This window comes from Rissa tridactyla, unplaced genomic scaffold (assembly GCF_028500815.1).
Source record: "Rissa tridactyla isolate bRisTri1 unplaced genomic scaffold, bRisTri1.patW.cur.20221130 scaffold_33, whole genome shotgun sequence".
Taxonomy (NCBI): Eukaryota; Metazoa; Chordata; class Aves; order Charadriiformes; family Laridae; genus Rissa; species Rissa tridactyla.
In genome coordinates, this window is record NW_026529545.1 from 2989328 (window position 1) to 3010836 (window position 21509).

Here is a 21509-nt window from a genome sequence, read left to right on the forward strand (position 1 = left end):
TATCTGGGATTTGTGATAAAATTGTGTGATTTTGGTGATTGGGGATGATTTTGGGGCAATTTTGGGTGAATTTGGGGAGGTTTGGGGAGAATTTCTGGGATTTGGGGGAGTTTGGGGCGATTTGGGTGAATTTGGCAGATTTGGGAGAATTTTATGGCTTTTTGGTGCTTTCAAGTGGATTTGGGAGATTTGGGGTGATTTGGGGCAATTTGAGAGGAATTTGGGTAATTTGGGGTGATTTTGTGGGGATTTTGGTGTATTTGGGGAGATTTGTGGGCTTTGGGGTAATTTGGGGGTTCTTAGGGGGTGATTTGGGGTAATTTTGGGGTGATTTGTGGGTATTTCTGGCAATTTAGGGGGCATTTGAGGTAATTTGGTGATTTTGGGTGGTTTTGATGGGATTTTGGTGTATTTGGGGTAATTTTGGGGCAATTTTGGGGTGATATTGGTGTATTTGGGGCGATTTGGGTTTTTTGGGGGTATTTGGGGTTATTTGGGGTGATTTTTTTGTGATTTTGGGCGTATTTGTGGTAATTGGGGGGGATTTGGGGGTAATTTGGTGGGTTTGGGGGTAATTTGGGGTGATTTTGGCAGATTTGGGGTAATTTGGGGGTGATTCGGGGGGCGGGTCGTGGGATTTGGGGTAATTTGAGGGCGATTTGGGGGGATTTGGGTGTATTTTGGGGGGATGTGGGGTGCCGGGGGCAGGGTCTCACCCGTCTGCCCCCAGCCCCACATGCACCCGCTGGGGGATGGGGGGGGCTCCGGGCCTCCAGCAGCAGCAGCGGCCCCACGGCGGCCCACAGCGCCCCACAGCGTCCGGCCTGCTCCGGCGTCGCCTGCGGGCGTGGGGGGGGTCTCGTGGGGGCACGCGTGTCCCCCTGCCCCATAGGGCCCCCTACCCTGTCCCCCTGCCCCACGGGGACGTCCCCATCCCCCCACAGTGTCCCCCTGCCCCGCGCAGCCGTGCCGCTGCCTGCCCCTCTCCCTCTGCCCCCCAAGTGGCCCCACCTGGATGCGGAGGAGCTGGCTGAAGCCGTTTTGGGTCCCGAGGTGGAAGGGGGCTGGGGGGGGCGTAGGGCGTCCCCCCGCGGTCACCCTCCCCGGGCCAGGCCGTCACCGGCCCTGTCACCGGCCCCACGGCCACCACCAGCAGCCCCACGGGGGTCCCCAGGGCCACCAGTCGCGGGGCCACCAGCACCAGCCCACACGGGCCGACCCACAGCTGCCCCATAGACCCCTCCGCCCCCTCCCTCCGGGTGTCCCAGAGCCCCAGCTGCCCCACAGCTACCCCACACATGCCTTGGTGGCCCCCCAACGGCTGCCCCATAGCCCCTCACACACCCCATAGGACCTTAACAGGCTCCCAGTCCCGTAGGTGCTCCGTGGTCACAACCAGCCCCATAACTGCTCCGTGGTTGAACCCAGCCCCATAGCCTACCTCCCCAGCCCCATAGCTCCCCACATTCCCCCCCAATCCTATAAGCTCTTAGTAGTCACACCCAGCCCCATAGTCCACCCTTCCAACCCCATAGCGGCCCCAGAACCTCCCGTAGTCCCTCCAGCCCCGCACACCACCCCAGCCCCTTAGCTGCCCCATAGTCCCTACTGGGGGTCCTGGGCACTGCCCCCCAGCAGCGGCAGGAGGAGGAGGACAAGGAGCCCCAGAGCCCAACGTGGCCCCATGGCAGCACCACTGTGGGGCAGCCGGGGCCGGCGGCAGAGGGTGAGCAGGGTGTGGGTCAGTGATTAGGTGGGGCTGCCCCGCCGGCCCCTCGGCCACCGGCCCCTGGCTGGGGACACGTGATTGCGGGGAAATGGCTCTGTGGGGTGTGGGGGGCTATGGGGCAGGAGGAGTCAGCGATGGGGGGCAACAGGGGGCCCTGTGGGCTTTGTGAGAAGTTATGGGGTGCTGTGGGGTCTGTGAACAGTTATGGGGTCTGTGAGCAGTTATGGGGCGCTATGAGGTCTGTGAGAAGTTATGGGGTCTGTGAGCAGTTATGGGGCACTATGGGGTTTGTGAGAGGTTGTGGGGTCTGTGAGGTTATGGGGTCTGTGAGCAGTTATGGGGTGCTATGGGGGCTGTGAGAGGTAGGTCTCTGAGCAGTTATGGGGCGCTATGGGGTTTGTGAGAGGTTATGGGGCACTATGGGGTCTGTGAGCAGTTATGGGGCACAATGGGGTCTGTGAGCAGTTATGGGGTGCTATGGGGTCTGTGAGAAGTTATGGGCTCTGTGAGCAGTTATGGGGCGCTGTGGGGTTTGTGAGAGGTTATGGGGCACTATGGGGTCTGTGAGAAGTTATGGGGTCTGTAAGCAGTTATGGGGCGCTATGGGGTTTGTGAGAAGCTATGGGGTCTGTGAGAGGATATGGGGTCTGTGAGCAGTTATGGGGCGCTATGGGGTTTGTGAGAAGCTATGGGGCACTATGGGGTCTGTGAGAGATTATGGGGTCTGTGAGCAGTTATGGGGCGCTATGGGGTCTGTGAGAGGTTATGGGGTCTGTGATAGGTTATGGGGCACAGATGGGGGTGGGCGTTGCAGTCACTGATGACATCACACCTGAGGGTTCCTGGCCAGGCATCCCTCCCCCATCACCCGTGACGTCACATGGTGTGGCGGACCCGCCCCCCCCGCCCCAGTGGGTCCCACTGTCCGGCCCCAACGACACCCTGGGGACACCCTGGTGGCACCCCCAGGACCCGGTGGGTACCTCCCGGTAACACCCCCCAGGCGCCACAGGGACACCCTGACCTCCTGGGAGGTGCCCCCCCTGGTGACACCCCTGGGGACACTCCTGCTGCCCCCAGCCCCACCTGAGACCCCCCCCCAGTATCTCCCCAGAACCGGGCCCCTGGGCCCCCCCAGCCCCCCACTGTCCCTCCCCACCCTGTGCCCCACGGGGGTCCCGACGTGGACAGAGGGACACAGGTGACATCACTGTCCGGGGGAAACCCCGGGGGGGTCCCAAGGTGTCATGTTTCTCCTCCAGCCCTCGGCGAGGGGTGACAGAGCGGGTGGGGCCACCAAGGGGACATGGTGGGGGGATGGAGAGAGGGGGGGATGGAGAAATGGATGGATGGAGAGAGGGATGGAGGGATGGATGGAGGGACAGAGGGAGGGAGGGATGGAGGTGGACGGGGAGTGGGAAGGATGGAGAGGTGGAGAAGAGGACACATGAACAGCGGGAGGGGTTCGTTTTAGGGGCCCCCCTCCCCCTGCCCCCCTTGCTCCTCCAACATTGTCCCCTCCTTCCCCCCTGTTGTCCCCCCCAGCTCCCTTCCCCTCCAGCCCCTCTCCCCCTGCATGGTCCCCTTGGCCACGGTCCCTCGGGAGCTGCCGGCGATGGCCGAGATCTCCAGGAGCCGTGGCAGAAGAGACCCCACAGCGCCGCGGCGCAGCCTCCGCCCGGCGCAGGCATAGAGGAGGGGGTTCATGGCGCTGCTGAGGAAGGCCAAGGCAGTGGCTGGTGGCCGGGTGGCTTTGGCAGCCGCTTCCAAGATCCCCCCATCCCCTTGGAGGACTGCTGCCACTTCCAACAAGCTGGCCACGTGGTAAGGTCCCCACGCGACAGCGAAGGCCACCACCACGGCGACCACCAGGCGGAAGGTGTGACCACGCCAGGCCAAGCGGGTCTGGTGTAACCGGCAGACCAGTAACCCGTAGCCGGTGGCTATGGTGGTCAACGGCAGGGCCCAACCCAAGATGGTCTCCAGAAGATTTTGGACCACCAACCAAGCCTTCGTGCCGTGCACCCGCTTGCAGTGCCCGTCCTTCACCTGCCAGAAGATGATGGATGGGATGGCCAACACCAAAGCCGCCGACCAAGTCACCGCTGCCGCTCCACAAGCCAACTGTCAGGCACGATCACCTGCCGTCACCACCGTCGTCGCTGGCCTGGAGACCGCCAAGCACCGATGGAGAGCCAGAAGAGCAATGAGGAAGATGCTGACGTACATGGCAGCGGCGCAGAGGTAGTTGCACCCACGGCAGACGGCCAAGCCCATGTTCCATTGGCCAGCACTCAAGGCCCGGATGTAGACGGGACCGGTGAGGAGGGTGACCATGTCGGCCAAGGCCAAGTGGAAGATGAGGAGGACGGGGACGCTGCACCGGCGGGTGACAGCACAGCCCCAGAGGACTATGGCATTGCCCGGCAGCCCCACCACCACTGCCACCGACAGCAGGGTCAGCCCCAGCGCTGCAGCGGGGACGGGGGCAGTGGTGGCGTTGGGGGGGGATGAGGTGTTGGCGGGACACGAGGACATGATGGCGGTGGTGGAGAGGGGCTGTGGGAAGAGGGGGAACACAGAATCCTCCCGAGAAAATGCAGGTGTCTCTCCATCCAGCCCTCCATCCTTCCATCCATCCATCCTTCCATCCATCCACTGATCCCTCTCTCCACCCCGCCATCCCTTCCTCCATCCCACCTTTCCTCCATCCATCCATCCCTTCCTCCTTCTTCCCACCCCTCCACCCATCCCTTCATCCATCCCTCCCTCCACACCTCCATCCCTCCATCCATCCCACCCTTCCTCCTCCTCTCCATCCTTTCCTCCCTCCCTTCATCTCTCCTCCTCTCCTCTGTCCCTCCCTCCATCCCTCCAACCCATCTCCCATCTCACCCCTCCCCAGGGCCCCTCCCTTTCTTCTCCATCCCACCACCCCTCCTTCCTTCTCCCTGCTCTCTGAAGTCTCCTCCTCTTCTTCCTTTACCCCGCTGGGCTCTTTCCCTCTATCTTCGCATCTCCCAGTTGCCCCCCAGATTGCCCAGTGGGCCACCACACTGCGCCTTTGCCCCCATCAAACCTCCCACTTTCCACCCCCCTAGACATTGTAGTCATCCACCCAGATCTTCCAGTTGCCCCCCACCAGACCTCCCCATCACCTTCGAGACCTTCTAGTCGTTGCCCCCCATATTTTTCAGGAGCCCCTCCAGGACCTCCCACCCCACCAGCCTTCCCTCCTGTACCTTGGGGGCTCAGATGTCCCTTCCTGGAGCCTCTGGTGGGGCTGGTGGATCCTTGATGTCCTTGTCACCGCCAGTGGCTGTGACCGTTAGGTGCCTCTTCCCCTCCACCCAGCCCCAGGCAGGAAACGCTCGTGCAAGAGGAAGGAGGCAGGAAAACCACAGGGAGACAAAGGGGACGTGGTGGGGGAGGGATGGTGGACTTAATTTGTCCCCTGGCGGGGGGGGGGGGTGTGTGTGACAGAAGCGGTGGCATTGCCACCAGGTAGGGAACCCCTCCCGGAGGCCCTCCAGGAGGCGGCGGTCTGGTTGCTCCGTCACATGGCTGTGGGGGTGGTGGGAGCTCATGGAGATGGTGTGGAGGGGACAGGGAAGGTTGTCTTCTATGCGTGGTATGGTCAACGTACATTCTCTTCCCTCCATCCATCCGTCCATCCATCCTGTCCTAACCTTTGGGTTCTGGCCCTAAAATCGGGACAAACCCCAACAGATGCCCCCCATGACGGGGTGACCCCAAGTGAGAAGAAGACCCGGTGACAGAGGTGCCCTTCCGTAACCCACCCCGCTGAAGGATTCCCCATTTCCCATCATGCCATTGTCCAAACAAAGAGAGGTAAGACTGGAGATGTCCTGCAGCAGGATCCAAGTTTCCCCTTCCAGCTCTTCCCCAAAATTCCCACAATGCCTTTGACCAAACGATGTGTCCCAAGACTAGAAATGGGCAAGGTTGGCCTTTTTCACCCTCCGCTGCATTTTGTTTTTTGCCCTTCCAAACTCATGAGGTTGGGTCTCAGCAGATGCTCTCCAGGTGGGACCACGCTGCGATCCAACCCAAGGCTTTCAGCCACCATGGGAAGAACTTTCTCAGAACTCAGAAGTCCACAGAGGTTTGAAGGAGAATAAAACCAAATAGTTTTCCTTTTAATTTCTTCTTTCTTTCCACCAGAGTAGAGACAGGGCTTCAAATAAAGCACTTTTTGATCATAATCCTGATGTTTCCTGGGTAATTTTGGGATCAAGGATCATTTTTATCAACGAAGGCTGTGGTAGAAGCACTTGGGCACAATGTGGGCCATCAACCTGGGGCCTGTTCCCTGGGTGCCATCACCCCGGGGCCTATCGCCCTGTGGCACGTCACCATAGGTGAAATGGCCCTGGGTGGCATAACCCTGGGTGCCCATCTCCCCCTAGGACCCATCACCCTGGGGGCCATCACACTGGGTGCCAATAACCCTAGAGGCCATCACCCTGGGGGACCTTCACCCTGAGGCCCATCATCCAGGGTGCCCATCACCCTGGGACCCGTCACACTGGGTTCCACCACACTGGGACCCACCACCCTGCAACCCACCACCCTGGGACCTGTCACACTGGGACCCACCACCCTGCAACCCACCACCCTGCAACCCACCACCCTGAGACCCATCACACTGGGACCCACCGCCCTGGGAGACACCACCCTCCGACCCGTCACACTGGGACCCACCACCCTGGGACCCATCACACTGCAACCCACCACCCTGCAACCCATCACCCTGGGACCCACCACTCTGCGACCCATCACCCTGGGACCCATCACACTGCAACCCACCACCCTGGGACCCGTCACACTGGGACCCACCACCCTGGGACCCACCACCCTGGGACCCATCACACTGCAACCCACCACCCTGGGACCCACCACCCTGCGACCCATCACCCTGGGACCCACCACCCTGCGACCCACCACCCTGGGACCCATCACACTGCAACCCACCACCCTGGGACCCACCACCCTGCGACCCACCACCCTGTGTGTCCTTCAACCAGGTGCCATCAGTCCTGCCCCACCAGTACACGAGAGCTGGACTTACTGGGAGAGAGTCCAGGAAAAGGCCCCCCAAGGTGTTCAATTGCCAGGAGCCTTCTGGGGGGGCCAGAACTTGGCCTGGAGCAGACTTGGCTTTGGGGGGGGGGGGTCCCACCCAGGGCACAAACCTGGACACAGAGTGACTCGGAGGGGTCACATTTTTACTGGGGGGAGGGTGACTGGGGCTCCTCGGGGAGGTTCTGGGGTCTCCTGCTGACCCTCATGGACCCTCCTGAGCCCCCCAGCATCCCATGAAGGTCCCAGCTGACCCCCCCAAGACCCTTCTCGAGCCCCTCCAGGACCCCCTGAAGGTCCCCACTGCACCCTGGGGGCTTTCCCAGCAGGGGGACGGCAGGGGACCCTCAACATGTCCCCCAGGCCAGCGCGTGGAGGCGGTGGGCAGCATCGCGCAGCCGCCCGCGGTACTCGAGGCCGCGGTGCAGCCCGGGGGGGATGGGCGCCAGCCCCCCCAGCAGCCCCCAGCACCCGGCAGCAATGGTCCCCGTGGAGTCACTGTCCCCGCCGTGCAGCACCCCCCTGGCACACAGGTCTTCCCAGGAGCCGCCAGCTGCCAGCAGGGCCTCCAGGGCCACCATGGGTGCGTCGTGGCCGCTGCGGCCCGGCCACCCTTCCAGCGCCCAGCCCAGGTACGCTGCATCCCGCTCAGCCGGGGACGGGAGCAGTGGCACCTTCAGTGGGCCACCGCCCTCCAGGAGTCCCCGGGATTCCAGGTACCTGCAAGGACACGGGGACACTGGTGTCACTGGGAAGACTGGGGACGCTGAGAACGTGGGGACACTGGGGATATTGGGGTCAGTAGGGACACCGGGGTCACACTGGAGACATGTGCACCACCAGAGTCACGGGGGACACTGGTGTCACTTGGGACATTGGGGTCATTGGTGTCACCAGTGACAACGGGGTGACCGGTGACACCGGGGGGCACGGGACTGGGGGTCTCCAGCAGCCCCTGTCATACCAGGTACCTGTGGGGACACTAGGGACAAGTGGGACACCTGGGGGCACCATGGCAGTGGCTGCAGCAGGGACACCACCAGGGACACCAAGGGACATCAGGGACACTGAGGTCTGGGGGAAGGGAAGTGGGGTGGCCCCAGGCCACTTTCCCACAGCTGAGGACGGCGGCACTGGTGGGGACACTGATGACCTGGGGACACCGGGGGCAGCAGGGACAGGATGGGCACTGGTGACCGTGCGGGCAAACTGGGCACCAGGGTGACACCAGGGATGGTGGGGCAGGGGACGCGGGGGATGTGGGGGCACAGAGCAGTGACACCAGTATGGCATGCCACCAGGACTGGGAGAGAGAGGCACCAGTGACCCCCCGAGCCCCTCCCAGTATCCTCACTGCCCCCTCCTAGTGCTCCCAGTGACACCCCTTCCCCCCCCCCGGAGCCTCACCGGTGCCAGGCATCCCCAAAGAAGGGCCAGGCGGCGGCGTTGTCCCTGACGGCCACCCCGGTGCCCTCCACGTAGTCCCAGGCCAGGGGCAGAACGCGCAGCAGCTCAGCCCCCCAGCGCTGCGGGGGCTCCCCTCGCGCCCCCAGCGCCCCGAAGAGGGCCACGGCCAGCGCCCCCAGGTAGCCTGCGGGGATGTGGATGGGTCAGGCGGGTGCCAGTGTCCCCTGCGGCCCTGTCCCCCCAGCCTGGCACCCACCGGTGGGGTGGTGATGGGTCATGCGCCCGCTCTCGATGCTCACGCGGATCAGCGTCGGCAGCTCCGCAGCGCGGGGGTACCTGCGGGGTCCCCAGCCGGTCCCCTCCCCGTCCCCAGCCCTGTCCCCTCCCTGTCTCAATCCCCACCATGTCCCCATCCCCGCCATGTGTCCCCATCCCTCTCATGTCCCCAGCTCCACCAGGTCTGAAGTCTTGTGTCCCTATCCCCCGCCATGTCCCCACCCTGTCCCCCTCCATCCCCCTGTGTTCCCATGTCCCTGTACCCCCATGTTCCCATGTCCCCGTCCCCGTCCTGTCCCCTTCTATCCCCCTGTCCCTCCATGTCCCCGTGTCCCTGTGTCCCCATCCCCACCCTGTCCCCCTCCATCCCCCTGTCCCTCCGTGTCCCCGTGGCCCCGTCCCCACCTGAGGCCGATGGCCAGGCTGCGCATGGCGGCCCCGCAGCCGGTACCGGTGGGGTTGAAGGGGATGCGATAGCCCTCGGGCTCCCCTGGCCGCAGCTGGGAGGTGCCTGGGGAGGGCGGGGGGGTGAGACCCCCCACACACACATCTTGTCACCCCCTGTCCCCCTGCACCAGCTGCCCTCCCCCGACTCACCCAGGATGCTGGTGGGCCCCGGCTTGCGCCCCTCCATGTCCCCCATGGCGGCCACGTAGCGGCGAGCCAGCTCCTGCAGCAGAGGTTCCCCCTCCAGGCCTGGGGGTGGTGGTGGTGGGGGGGGTGTTTGTCAGTGAGGACCCCCCCTCCATTGGCCACCCAAAACTGGAGGGGAGAGATAACGCCACGCCCCAAAAGCTGAGGAGGAGGGGGAGGAGGAGGAACCAACTGGTGGGGAATGGGAAAACCGCCCCATGGAGAACCCAAAACTGGGGGGGGAGGAGGGGACATCCCCCCCCATGGACCCCCAAAAGTGTAGGGAAAAGGGGACACCCCCCCACCCACGGCTCCCCGAAATGGGAGGGGAAGGGGAACAACATCCGCAACCCCCCCCGCAAAGCTCAGGAGAAATGGGGCATCTTCCCAAGCACCCCAAATTGGGTGGGAAAGGGGTAATTCCACCCCACCCCCACCACACACACACACACACACACGGACCCCCCAGATTGGGAGGGAGAAATGGTGTCCCCCCTCTCCCCCCCCCTGCCGCCAGCACCCAATATGGGAGGAAAGGGAACACAAATTCCCACAAAATGTGGGGAAAAATAGGACACCCCCCCCCCCCGCCCCCCCGAAAAGGGGCCCACAGTTTATTTTTTGGGGAAATGGGGAATGTCTAAGAAGTGTGTGTGTGTAGGAATTAGGATGCTCCCAACCCCCTCCAGGGCTGGTCGGGGACCCCCAAAACCCCCTCCCAGTACCCTCCAGTTTGGTCTGGGGTACAATGGGGAACCCCAAACCCTCCCAGGACCCCCCGGGCATTTCAGGGGTGTAACGGACACCCCCCCACCCTGCAGAGACCCCCCCCCCCATCCAGCCCAGGGGTACAAAGGGGACACCCAACATGTCCCCCCCCGCCGTGGGGCACCTTCCCCCTGGGGATCCTCCCCTGTGCCTGGGCAGGGGGTGGGGGTGCAATGGAGACCGCTGCCTCCCCCCCCCCCCACCCCCCAACCCCGGACCTGTGGCCAGGCCCTCGGCGGTGGCGAGGTGGAGGACGGTGTCGTCGCTGACAGGCCACTCGGGGGGCTCGAGGGTGATGGCCTCCAGCCCCCCGAGCTGGGCCAGCTCGGCATGGATGTGGGGCCCGGAGGTGCAGTACTCCCAGCGGCCCCCCCGGTAGCCCAGTGCGTCCCCCACCCCGCTCAGCACCATGGCGGCTTCATAGGCTTCCACCGGCGGCACCCTGAGGGATGGGGGGAAACGTGGGGTTCGGGGGGGGTGCCCACTGCTGGGAGCGGGGTGCCAGGGACCAACCCCCCCCCCCCCCCCCCAGCCGACACTCACGTCTCCGCCATGGCGGTGGCAGCTGGGGATGCCCGTCAGGGCCCCGGGCACGGGGCCAGCGCTGGCTGGGGGCCCTTAAGGAGGACTAGGGGGACTTGCGGGGGGGCACAGACAGAGGCAGCGTCCCCGTGGCAAGGGGGTGAGGGACCCCAGGGCAGGGGTGGAGTGGAGGGAAGGCTCCAGGTGTCCCCAAAAGGACATCCCCAAAGAGGGACCCCAAAGGGGGCTGGGGGTACCCGAAGGGACACAGCTTTGGGGGGGGGGCGGGCGGACACTAAAGGGACGGGGGACACCCAAGAGGGAGACAGGGGCCACCTGGGTGGCTCAAAGGGGCGATGGAGGCTCATGGAGGGGCACCCAAAGTGTCATGGCGGGGGGCAATAAAAGGGCCGGGGCCGGAGCGGGGGGACACCCAAAGTGGACACTTGGAGGAGATGGAGTTTGGGGAGGATTTGGGGTTTCGTCAGGCCCCCGGGGAGGGTGGGGAGAGGGAGAAAAGGAGCAGCGGCCCCGCCCCCTCCCCCCCCCCCCCCGAGAAATGTGTATTTTTGACGACAACACGTATTTTGGGGCGAAATCCCTCTGACACTGGGAACCCGTCCAGGCCGGGGGTGGCGATTTGCAGCCCAACGTGGAGGAAGGGGGTGGGGGGCAGCTCCCACGTTAAAAAATAAAAAATAAAAAACAACCAAAAAAAACCCCGCTGGGTTTTGCTCTTTGAAAATAAGTAACATTCCTGTTCGGCAGCGGGCAGCGAGGTGTTAACCCCCCCTTAAATTGCAGAGCCCTAATTACGACTGAGCATGGGCGCAGGCCCAAGAAAAGCCCCAAAGAAGCGCAGCTCTCCGCTCCACAGTGATAGGTTTTCTTCTTTTTTATTCCTTTTTGTTTTTTTCTTTTTTTGAATCAAATTATGCCAAACAAGGCACAGATCTCTGCTCTATTGGTAAAAATCGTGCCGGGGGGTGGGGCGGGTGACAGGCTGTGGGTAGTGAAACAGGCGAATGACGAGGAGTAAAATTCGTTTTGGATTTATATTTTTTTTGGTTTGAACTTAACAGAAATTGAGGTTTCGTCCTGCCCCCACCCCAAAGAGGCCATTCAGGCACCAAAAAAAGAAGCCCCCAGACCCTGCGGTTGACCATCAGGAAGGGGGCAGGGTACCCCCAAACACTGTGGGTCAGCGCCGGGATGGGCACAGGACACCCCCAAACCCCGTGGGTCACGCACCAGCTAAAATAAGGGCACCCCAAATGCCGTGGGTCAGGGCTGGGATGGGCACGGGACACCCCCAAACCCCATGGGTCACGCACCAGCCACAATAAGGGCACCCCAAACCCCATGGGTCGGGATGGGCACAGGACACCCCCAAACCGTGTGGGTCACGCACCAGCCAAAATAAGGACAACCCAAACCCTGTGGGTCAGGGTCGGGATGGGCACAGGACACCCCCAAACCCCGTGGGTCACACACCGGCCAGGGACGGGGCACCCCAAACCCTGTGGGTCAGGGCCGGGATGGGCACGGGGCACCCCCAAACCCTGTGGGTCACGCACCGGCCAAACCTGTGGGTCAGGGTCGGGATGGGCACAGGACACCCCCAAACCCCGTGGGTCACTGTTGCGTGAAACGGGGCCAAGCGGTTTTGGCAGAAGATAAACCCCCTTGCGTTCTAACACTCCTCACCAAGGTGGGGGACCAGGTGTGGCTGGGTTTAAATTCGGAGTGATGCCCAATCCAGCACTATCAGTCCAATCATATTTAATATGTATTAAACTGTTACGGTTTGGATACGCTAATAGTGGGCTGCACCTTCAGTCTAGTCGTGCTCCTGAACTAGCACGGCCTCTCTCAAGTTTTGGTCGCATTCAGTGAGAAAGCGAAACGACCAGCTACTGAGACAGTGCTGTTTATTTAAACAACAGGTATATAGGATTGCCGGTGATAAATACACTGTCTGCAAAGCACGTGCAAATGAGAGTATACAAAACACGCGGCAAGGTTATAAACGATACAGCCTGGCTATAAATGTAGGGTAGAGATTCTCTAGAGAAATTTCTAAGTCCCCGAGAAAGCGCTCGGTGTAATCGAAGTCTTACCCAAAGGCGTCCCTATGCGGGGGAAGAAAGGCTCAGCCCGTCGACTGATCCTGGAAATCAGCGGTGGAATTCTTCGCGATGGTGTCTTCCCTGACATCCCCTCTCTCTTAGTCTATTTTTATATTATTTTTTTATCTTCAAAGTGGAGTTTGAGTGACTTTAGTCATACGTACTTTTATTATGATTAATGTACTCAAGGAGGAGTGTTCACACCTCGGGGGCGGATAGCCTCCGGGATGGAGGTGTGTTTTGGTACATTGTGGTGAGCAAAGTTTGCACAAAAGGACAGCATTTCATCAACATTTGACGAAATGTTGGCTCAGGTAGCGTGTAGGCCGCTTATCAGTTCCGTAGTACCATCTCATCCCCATATCTGCTATTCGTCACAAGGGAAGGCCACAGAACAAGCGCGTTCCGTTCCATCCCTCGTGTAGTTTCGCAAACAACCTTGTACAGGGAATCGCAGATGTTGCATTCTTCGTGTGCTAGCTGCGGCTGTATTCTACCTCAGAAGCCTCTTGATTTTATGACTTTCCTTAATGTGTGAACAATGCTGTATTTTTGTATTCTTGGCCAATTTAGTAATTATTCCACAGTCACGCACCGGCCACAATAAGGGCACCCCAAACGCCGTGGGTCAGGGCCGGGATGGGCACAGGACACCCCCAAACCCCGTGGGTCACGCACCGGCCACAATAAGGGCACCGCAAACCTGTGGGTCAGGGTCGGGATGGGCACAGGACACCCCCAAACCCCGTGGGTCACACACCGGCCAGGGACGGGGCACCCCAAACCCTGTGGGTAAGGGCCGGGATGGGCACAGAACACCCCCGAAACCCCGTGGGTCACGCACCGGCCAAAATAATGGCACCCCAACCCCGCTTCCAAGCCATGGTGGTCATGGAAGAGAGGGGGCCAGGAAACTCCGAAGCGCAAGGTTTAGGCCATGGACAGGGCAGGGATCCCCAAAACACTTCAGATCAGGGCCAGAACAGGGGCAGGGATCCCCAAACCCCACTGGTAGCAGCCAAGGCAGGGGTAGAGAACCCCACACCTTGTCACAGCCAGGTAAGGGGCAGGGAACTCCCTACCCCATGGATCACAGCCAATACAGGGGCCGGCCACCTCCAAAATACCATGGATCAGGGCCAGAACAGAGAAAGGGAAACCCTCAAATCCATGGGTCAACCCCTAAGCCTCACAGATCAGGTTCAGGAGAGGGGCAGGGCATCTCCAGAACTGAAGGTTCTTGGCCAGCACTGGGAGGCCGCGAACACCCAAATCGCAGAAATTGCAACCGGGAGAGGTGAAGAGAAGCCCCGAATCCCACTGGTCGCAGTCAGGACAGGGGCAAGGCACCCACAAACTCCGTGGGTCATTCCCTGACTGGCAGGTGACCGTTCTTACAGCTCCGGTTGCGATTTCATCTAGCACAGCTCATGCTGAGGCCTCACGTCTGCTGGCACCAGTCACCATTAGGTGGAAGCGTGAGCACCATGTGAGCACAACCTGCCACCAGAAAGAGCTGAAGGGTCTGTTGGATTTGCGTGGCAAGGTTTTGGTACAGGGGACTTCTGAGAATCACAGAGTCACAGAATGCGTTGGGTTGGAAGGGACCTCTAAAGGCCATCTAGTCCAACCCCCTCTGCAGTAAGCAGGGACATCTTCAACTAGATCAGGTTGCTCAGAGTGTCATCAAGCCTGGCCTTGGATGTCTCCAGGGATGGGGCCTCCACCACCTCTCTGGGCAACCCGTTCCAAGAAAAGACACCAGAAGGTGCCCCCGGGTCCAAAAGGCCCATTGCCAGTTGGCTTCAAGACGGACACACCACTGGTCAAAGCTGAGCCCGTCAGCGACGGTGGAAGCCCCTCTGGGGTGAGATATTTAGGAATGGGGAAAAAAATCCTGCTGTGCAGCCGCAGCCGGAAAGAGGAGTGAGAACATGGGAGAGAAACAACCCTGCAGGCACCGCGGTCAGTGAAGAAGGAGGGGGAGCCCATGCTCCAGATGCCAGAGCAGAGATTCTCCTGCGGCCCGTGGAGGTTAATGGTGGAGGCCATGGAGGACCCGGAGGAGAGCAGGCTCCTGGCAGGACCTTGTGGAATTTGGATAACGAGGTGAAGCAATTAAGACTGGCTTTGCTCTCTCTTGTGCAACCGAGGGGGGGTGAAGACTTGCCTGGCCATCACAGGGTGTGTAAATAATGGAGGAGTCTTCGGGAGCCAGGAGTAAAGATATCAAGATAACAGAGTGCCGTGGTTTAGCCTCAGACGGCAACAAAAAACCACGTGTCGCTCGCTCGTGCCTTCCAAACACAGGAAGAATCGTAAGAAAAGGCAAGACTCTTGGGTTGAGACAAAGGCAGTTTAACAGAACAGCAAAGGGAACAGGCAAACAACAACAACAACACGGATAGGGGAATATACAAACGCGATTACGGAACCGCCGCTCCCCCCGCCGCTCGCCGCTCGCCGGCCGGACCCGGGCCACCCCAGCCCGCTTTTAAGCAGCAACTTCCTGCCCCCTCCCCCGGCAGCTCAGGGTGGGCGTGGCTCACATGGCATGGAATACCAGGAAAAGTTAACCCTATCCCCACCGGAACCAGGACATTATCCACCCCTTATTCCATACCATCTATGCCATGCCCAGCAGGTTCCAATGAATTGCCACCACTTTCCCCTGTTATATATATATATATATATATACACACATATAATACCCTTAGTTTATGGGTCATCCCTCCAAAGTGTCCGTTGAGTTCTTTTAATCCACGGCTTTGGGCTCCATCTGTTAGAACAGTCTCTCAGGGCAGGTGAGATGCTGGGTGGTGCTGGTCTGTTGCATGCTGTATTTTTCGGAGCTTGTGACTGGTGCACCTGGTGTGGCTCATGCACGCAGTCTGTAGGCTGAAGATGTAGATCTTGAGGAAACTGCTGGGCGCCGGCTGCTGAGATCAGTTCTTATCCCATCACCCCTGTGCCTTACTTGTAGTACAACTGATAGCAATGAGGACATACAGTGACAGTGTTACTTAGCAATTAACAGCACACAATCTGATTCATTGGCTATTCTCGCCCAAAATCAGATCTCCATGAGGTACACATCGGACTTCCCCATCCTTCCGCATCACCCACCAAGTGCACCCAGGTCCTTGGGCAAAAGCAATCCCACGGATGGGTTTGCCTTTGCCTGAGGCAGGACTAACCCAGACTGTCTTCCCTAGCATATTCTTCATGTGCACTATGGGGACTTTATCCCCTTCTACAGTACGTGGGAGTTTTGATTGGGCAGGGCCAGCCCGATTGTTAGATCCCCTGGTGTTAACTAGCCAGGTAGCTTTTGCTAAATGCGTATCCCAGTGTTTGAAAGTCCCACCACCCATTGCTCTCAGTGTAGTTTTTAACAGTCCATTGTATCGTTCTATCTTCCCAGAGGCTGGGGCGTGATAGGGGATGTGATACACCCACTCGATACCATGCTCTTTGGCCCAGGTGTCTATGAGGCTGTTTCGGAAATGAGTCCCATTGTCCGACTCAATTCTCTCTGGGGTACCATGTCGCCACAGGACTTGCTTTTCAAGGCCCAGGATAGTGTTCCGGGCAGTGGCATGGGGCACAGGGTATGTTTCCAGCCATCCAGTGGTTGCTTCCACCATTGTGAGCACATAGCGCTTGCCTTGACGGGTTTGTGGCAGCGTGATATAATCAATCTGCCAGGCCTCCCCATATTTGTATTTCAGCCATCGCCCTCCATACCAAAGAGGCTTCAAACGCTTGGCTTGTTTGATCGCAGCGCATGTCTCACATTCATGGATGACCTGTGCAATAGTGTCCATGGTCAAGTCCACCCCTCGGTCACGAGCCCATCTATATGTCGCATCTCTCCCTTGATGGCCTGAGGAGTCATGGGCCCACCGAGCTATGAATAGTTCACCCTTATGTTGCCAGTCCAGATCCACCTGAGCCACTTCAATCCTAGCGGCCCGATCCACCTGCTGGTTGTTCTGATGTTCCTCCGTGGCCCGATTCTTTGGTACGTGGGCATCTACATGGCGTACTTTCACAACCAGATTCTCTATCCGGGCAGCAATATCTTGCCATAGGTCAGCAGCCCAGATGGGTTTGCCTCTGCGCTGCCAGTTGCCCTGCTTCCACTGCTGTAACCATCCCCACAGAGCATTTGCCACCATCCATGAGTCAGTGTAGAGATAAAGTACTGGCCATTTTTCTCGCTCAGCAATGTCCAAAGCCAGCTGAATAGCCTTCACCTCTGCAAACTGGCTCGATTCACCCTGTCCCTCACTGGCTTCTGCAACCCGTCGTGTAGGACTCCACACAGCAGCCTTCCACTTTCGATGCTTTCCCACAATACGGCAGGACCCATCAGTGAACAGGGCATATTTCTTCTCATTTTCTGGCAGTTTATTATATGGTGGGGCCTCTTCTGCACGCGTCACCTCCTCCTCTGGTGACATTCCGAAATCCTTGCCTTCTGGCCAGTCCATGATCACTTCCAGAATTCCCGGGCGACTGGGGTTTCCCATTCGAGTTCGCTGCGTGATCAGTGCAATCCACTTACTCCATGTAGCATCGGTTGCATGATGTGTGGTGGGGACCCTTTCTTTGAACATCCAACCCAGCACCGGCAGTCGAGGTGCTAAGAGGAGCTGTGCTTCTGTACCAACCACTTCCGAAGCAGCTCGAACCCCTTCATATGCTGCCAATATCTCTTTTTCTGTTGGAGTGTAGCGGGCTTCGGATCCTCTGTATCCACGACTCCAAAACCCTAGGGGTCGACCTCGAGTCTCCCCTGGTGCTTTCTGCCAGAGGCTCCAGGTAGGGCCGTTCTCCCCGGCTGCGGTGTAGAGCACATTTTTAACATCTTGTCCTGCCCGGACTGGCCCCAGGGCCACTGCATGGACTATTTCCTGTTTGATTTGTTCAAAAGCTTGTCGTTGCTCAGGACCCCATTTAAAATCATTCTTCTTCCGGGTTACTTGATACAGAGGGCTTACAATTTGACTGTAATCTGGGATATGCATTCTCCAAAAACCCACAATACCTAAGAAAGCCTGTGTTTCCTTTTTACTAGTTGGTGGAGACATAGCTGCTATTTTGTTGATCACATCCATTGGAATCTGACGGCGTCCATCTTGCCATTTTATTCCTAAAAACTGGATCTCCTGCGCAGGTCCCTTGACCTTACTTCGCTTTATAGCAAAACCAGCGTTCAGAAGGATTTGGACTATTTTACTCCCTTTCTCAAAAACTTCTTCTGCTGTGTTTCCCCATACAATGATGTCATCAATGTACTGCAGATGTTCTGGAGCTTCACCCTGTTCCAGTGCAGTCTGGATCAGTCCATGGCAAATGGTGGGGCTGTGTTTCCACCCCTGGGGCAGTCGATTCCAGGTGTATTGGATGCCCCTCCAAGTGAAAGCAAACTGTGGCCTGCACTCTGCTGCCAAAGGGATTGAGAAAAATGCATTCGCTATATCAATCGTGGCATACCACTTGGCTGCCTTGGACTCCAGTTCGTACTGGAGTTCTAGCATGTCCGGCACAGCAGCACTCAGCGGTGGCGTGACTTCATTCAGACCACGATAGTCTACAGTTAGCCTCCACTCTCCATTAGATTTTCGCACCGGCCATATGGGACTGTTAAAGGGTGAGCGAGTCTTGCTGATCACTCCTTGAACCTCTAGTTGACGAATCAGCTCATGGATGGGAATCAGAGAGTCTCGGTTAGTGCGATACTGCCGCCGATGCACCGTTGTGGTAGCAATCGGCACCTGTTGTTCTTTGACCCTCAACAACCCCACAACAGAAGAATCCTCTGAGAGACCAGGCAAGGCAGACAACTGTTTAACTTCCTCTGTCTCCAAAGCAGCTATGCCAAAGGCCCAGCGGTACCCTTTTGGGTCCTTAAAATACCCTCTCCTGAGGTAATCTATACCAAGGATGCATGGAGTCTCTGGGCCAGTCACAATGGGATGCTTTTGCCACTCATTCCCAGTTAGGCTCACTTCCGCCTCCAGTACAGTCAACTCTTGGGATCCCCCTGTCACCCCAGAAATACAAATGGGTTCTGCCCCTCTATAGCTTGATGGTATTAAAGTACACTGCGCACCCGTGTCCACTAGAGCCTTATACTCCTGTGGGTCTGATGTGCCAGGCCATCGAATCCACACCGTCCAATAAACCCGGTTATCCCTTTCCTCCACCTGGCCGGAGGCAGGGCCCCCCTAATACTGGTCATAGTATCCATTACTCACTTCTTGCATAAATGACTTGGAAGTTCCTTCAAGAGGATCAGAAGCAAGATCAAGCCTTCTGCTTTGCCTGGGGAACGGCCCACTGGAAACTGGGGCGGCACTTTTCCTGGAGGGATCCCCTTTTGTGGTTGTCCTTCCTTGCAACTCCTGTACCCGTGTCCGCAGGATCGAAGTAGGTTGTCCGTCCCACTTCCTCATGTCCTCTCCGTGGTCCCGCAGGTAGAACCACAGGGTGCCTCGTGGTGTGTACCCTCTGTACTCTCTCTCTTGAGTGGTGAAATGCCTGCTTCTAATAGCTGAGATACTGGCCCGTGCAGGTGGGGAGTAGGACATATTCTCTTCAAGTTGCTGGACCTTCCGCGACAGTTTCTCCACAGCTGAGACAAGGGGGGAAGAGAGACTTTCTTCATATCGCCGGAGCCGGCCAGCTACCTCATCCACCGTTGGTCCCTCTTCACCTTTCCATTCCATTACTGCCAGGGAGTTGGCATATGACGATGGTGCGCTCCGTACAAACTTCCGCCACATGGGCCTTGTGCATCGCACCTCATCAGGGTCTGTGGGTAAGTCTGCATTGTCCAAGTCATAATAAATCATCTCCCGCACGGCTAATTCTCTCAGGTACTGGATACCTCTTTCCATGGTAGTCCACTTGCTTGGCTGACATACAACATCCTCGCTGAAGGGGTACCTCTCCCTCACGCCTAACAGGAGTCGTTTCCAGAGGCTGAGGGCTTGGGTCTTTTTCCCGATCGCCTTGTCAATGCCGCCTTCCCTAGACAGGGATCCCAGCTGCCTGGCCTCCCTACCCTCTAATTCCAGGCTACTGGCCCCATTATCCCAGCACCGGAGCAGCCAGGTGACAATGTGCTCGCCTGAAAGTCGGCTAAAATCTTTTCGCATATCCCGCAGCTCACTCAAGGATAGGGATCGAGTAATTATCTCTGGTTCTGCCTCTTCCTCCTGCTCTCGTGATGGCCCTGGTTCATCATCATCTCTTACTAAGCGAACTGATTTCTTTGTGTACTTCTTCTTCTGTATGGGGGCAACTGATACTGGCATGGGTTGGTTCCCTGGTTCAGTGGCAGTGGCTACCACGGGGGTTGCAGTAGCCGCAGTGTCTGTCGCAAGGATTGCAGTAGCCGCAGTGTCTGTCGCAAGGATTGCAGTAGCTGCAGGGGCCGCCGCAGGGGCTGCAGCAGCCGCAGGGGCCGCCGCAGGGGCTGCAGCAGGGGCTGCAGCAGCCGCAGGGGCCGCCGCAGGGGCTGCAGCAGGGGCTGCAGCAGCCGCAGGGGCCGCCGCAGGTCTGGTTTCCATCTCTTCCCCTTGAGGGTGCTGCATAATTCTGAGCAGTGCCTGGTAGATACTGGCCAGGGCCCAGCACAGCGCGGTGAGTTGTGCCTCTCTAGAATAGCCACAGCATTTTCCCTTCAAATATTCTACCACTTTATCAGGGTCCTGTAATTGTTCAGGGGTGAAGTCCCAGACCATTGGAGGTGAGTAGTTCTCTAGGTACCTGCCCATGCTCTCCCACATGCCATGCCACCCCTGACTATCCAGCCTCGGAGCAGATCTCCGGGTGGTAGTCTTAAATAGTCGCTTAACCCAAAACAAGACCTGGAACGTATTCAGGAGACATAGCACTACGAACACGCTAGTTTGAGTATCCCAAGGATATTCAAAATTCTCAAAAGCTGTCATACCTGACCCGAAGGAGAAAAGGGAGGCAAAAGGGCTGGGGAAATTATTAACAAATTCTGAGAGACGGTGTCCAATGTACGGACAGGACAGCAAAACCGCATAAACACCCCAAAATAGCCGTCTGAACAGTGATGTTATCATATCATAAACAGATATCGCACAGGACAGCAGAATGATAATCCTCATCCCTGTTCCAGACATGGTAAACAGCATCGCAGGGAGTACATAAGCCATATAGGAATTTATGTAACACAGCCATGAGAACAAACCAAGCAACATGATGACCAGTGACTACTTACCTAATAAAATAAATGCATACAAAAAAAAAAAACCAAAACCGTTTTTTCCACGTTCTAGTTGGATTCTGTCATTATCTCAACCCTTCGAGCCCCACGTTGGGCGCCAAAAGGACTGCCGTGGTTTAGCCTCAGACGGCAACAAAAAACCACGTGTCGCTCGCTCGTGCCTTCCAAACACAGGAAGAATCGTAAGAAAAGGCAAGACTCTTGGGTTGAGACAAAGGCAGTTTAACAGAACAGCAAAGGGAACAGGCAAACAACAACAACAACACGGATAGGGGAATATACAAACGCGATTACGGAACCGCCGCTCCCCCCGCCGCTCGCCGCTCGCCGGCCGGACCCGGGCCACCCCAGCCCGCTTTTAAGCAGCAACTTCCTGCCCCCTCCCCCGGCAGCTCAGGGTGGGCGTGGCTCACATGGCATGGAATACCAGGAAAAGTTAACCCTATCCCCACCGGAACCAGGACACAGAGGCTTTGTGCAGGTCTTTGTTTCCTCAAGAGGCTGCTGTGCCCGATAATTGACCTTTGCCTCATTACCTGTGAAATGCATATTCAAGTTGACACCCCTGTATATGCTAATGAAGATTTCAGAGATTGTGCTAAACATATATGACTATAGCACTCATCTTTCCACCCAAATCATACTACACATCACCTAGGGGAGGGAAGCC

General features: G+C 58.3%; 2 protein-coding genes across 2 annotated transcripts; both read right to left on the reverse strand.

Annotated features, from left to right (window-relative positions):
- Positions 1–2425: 2425 nt before the first annotated feature.
- LOC128903437 (leukotriene B4 receptor 1-like) lies at positions 2426–5098 on the reverse strand. The gene is given in 3 exon segments (XM_054187448.1): positions 2426–2434; positions 3323–4288; positions 4972–5098. Coding segments are annotated over 2 exon segments (954 nt in total). The 5' UTR covers positions 4268–4288; positions 4972–5098.
- A 1866-nt stretch (positions 5099–6964) lies between these two features.
- Positions 6965–10504, reverse strand: LOC128903438 (ADP-ribosylhydrolase ARH1-like). Its single transcript, XM_054187449.1, has 7 exons — positions 10460–10504; positions 10135–10358; positions 9113–9211; positions 8921–9026; positions 8496–8575; positions 8240–8423; positions 6965–7552 (listed from the first exon to the last, which is right to left on the reverse strand). Exons 1-7 carry the CDS (start codon positions 10468–10470, stop codon positions 7180–7182), a joined length of 1077 nt encoding a protein of 358 aa, XP_054043424.1. The 5' UTR covers positions 10471–10504; the 3' UTR covers positions 6965–7179.
- Between the last annotated feature and the right edge of the window lie 11005 nt (positions 10505–21509).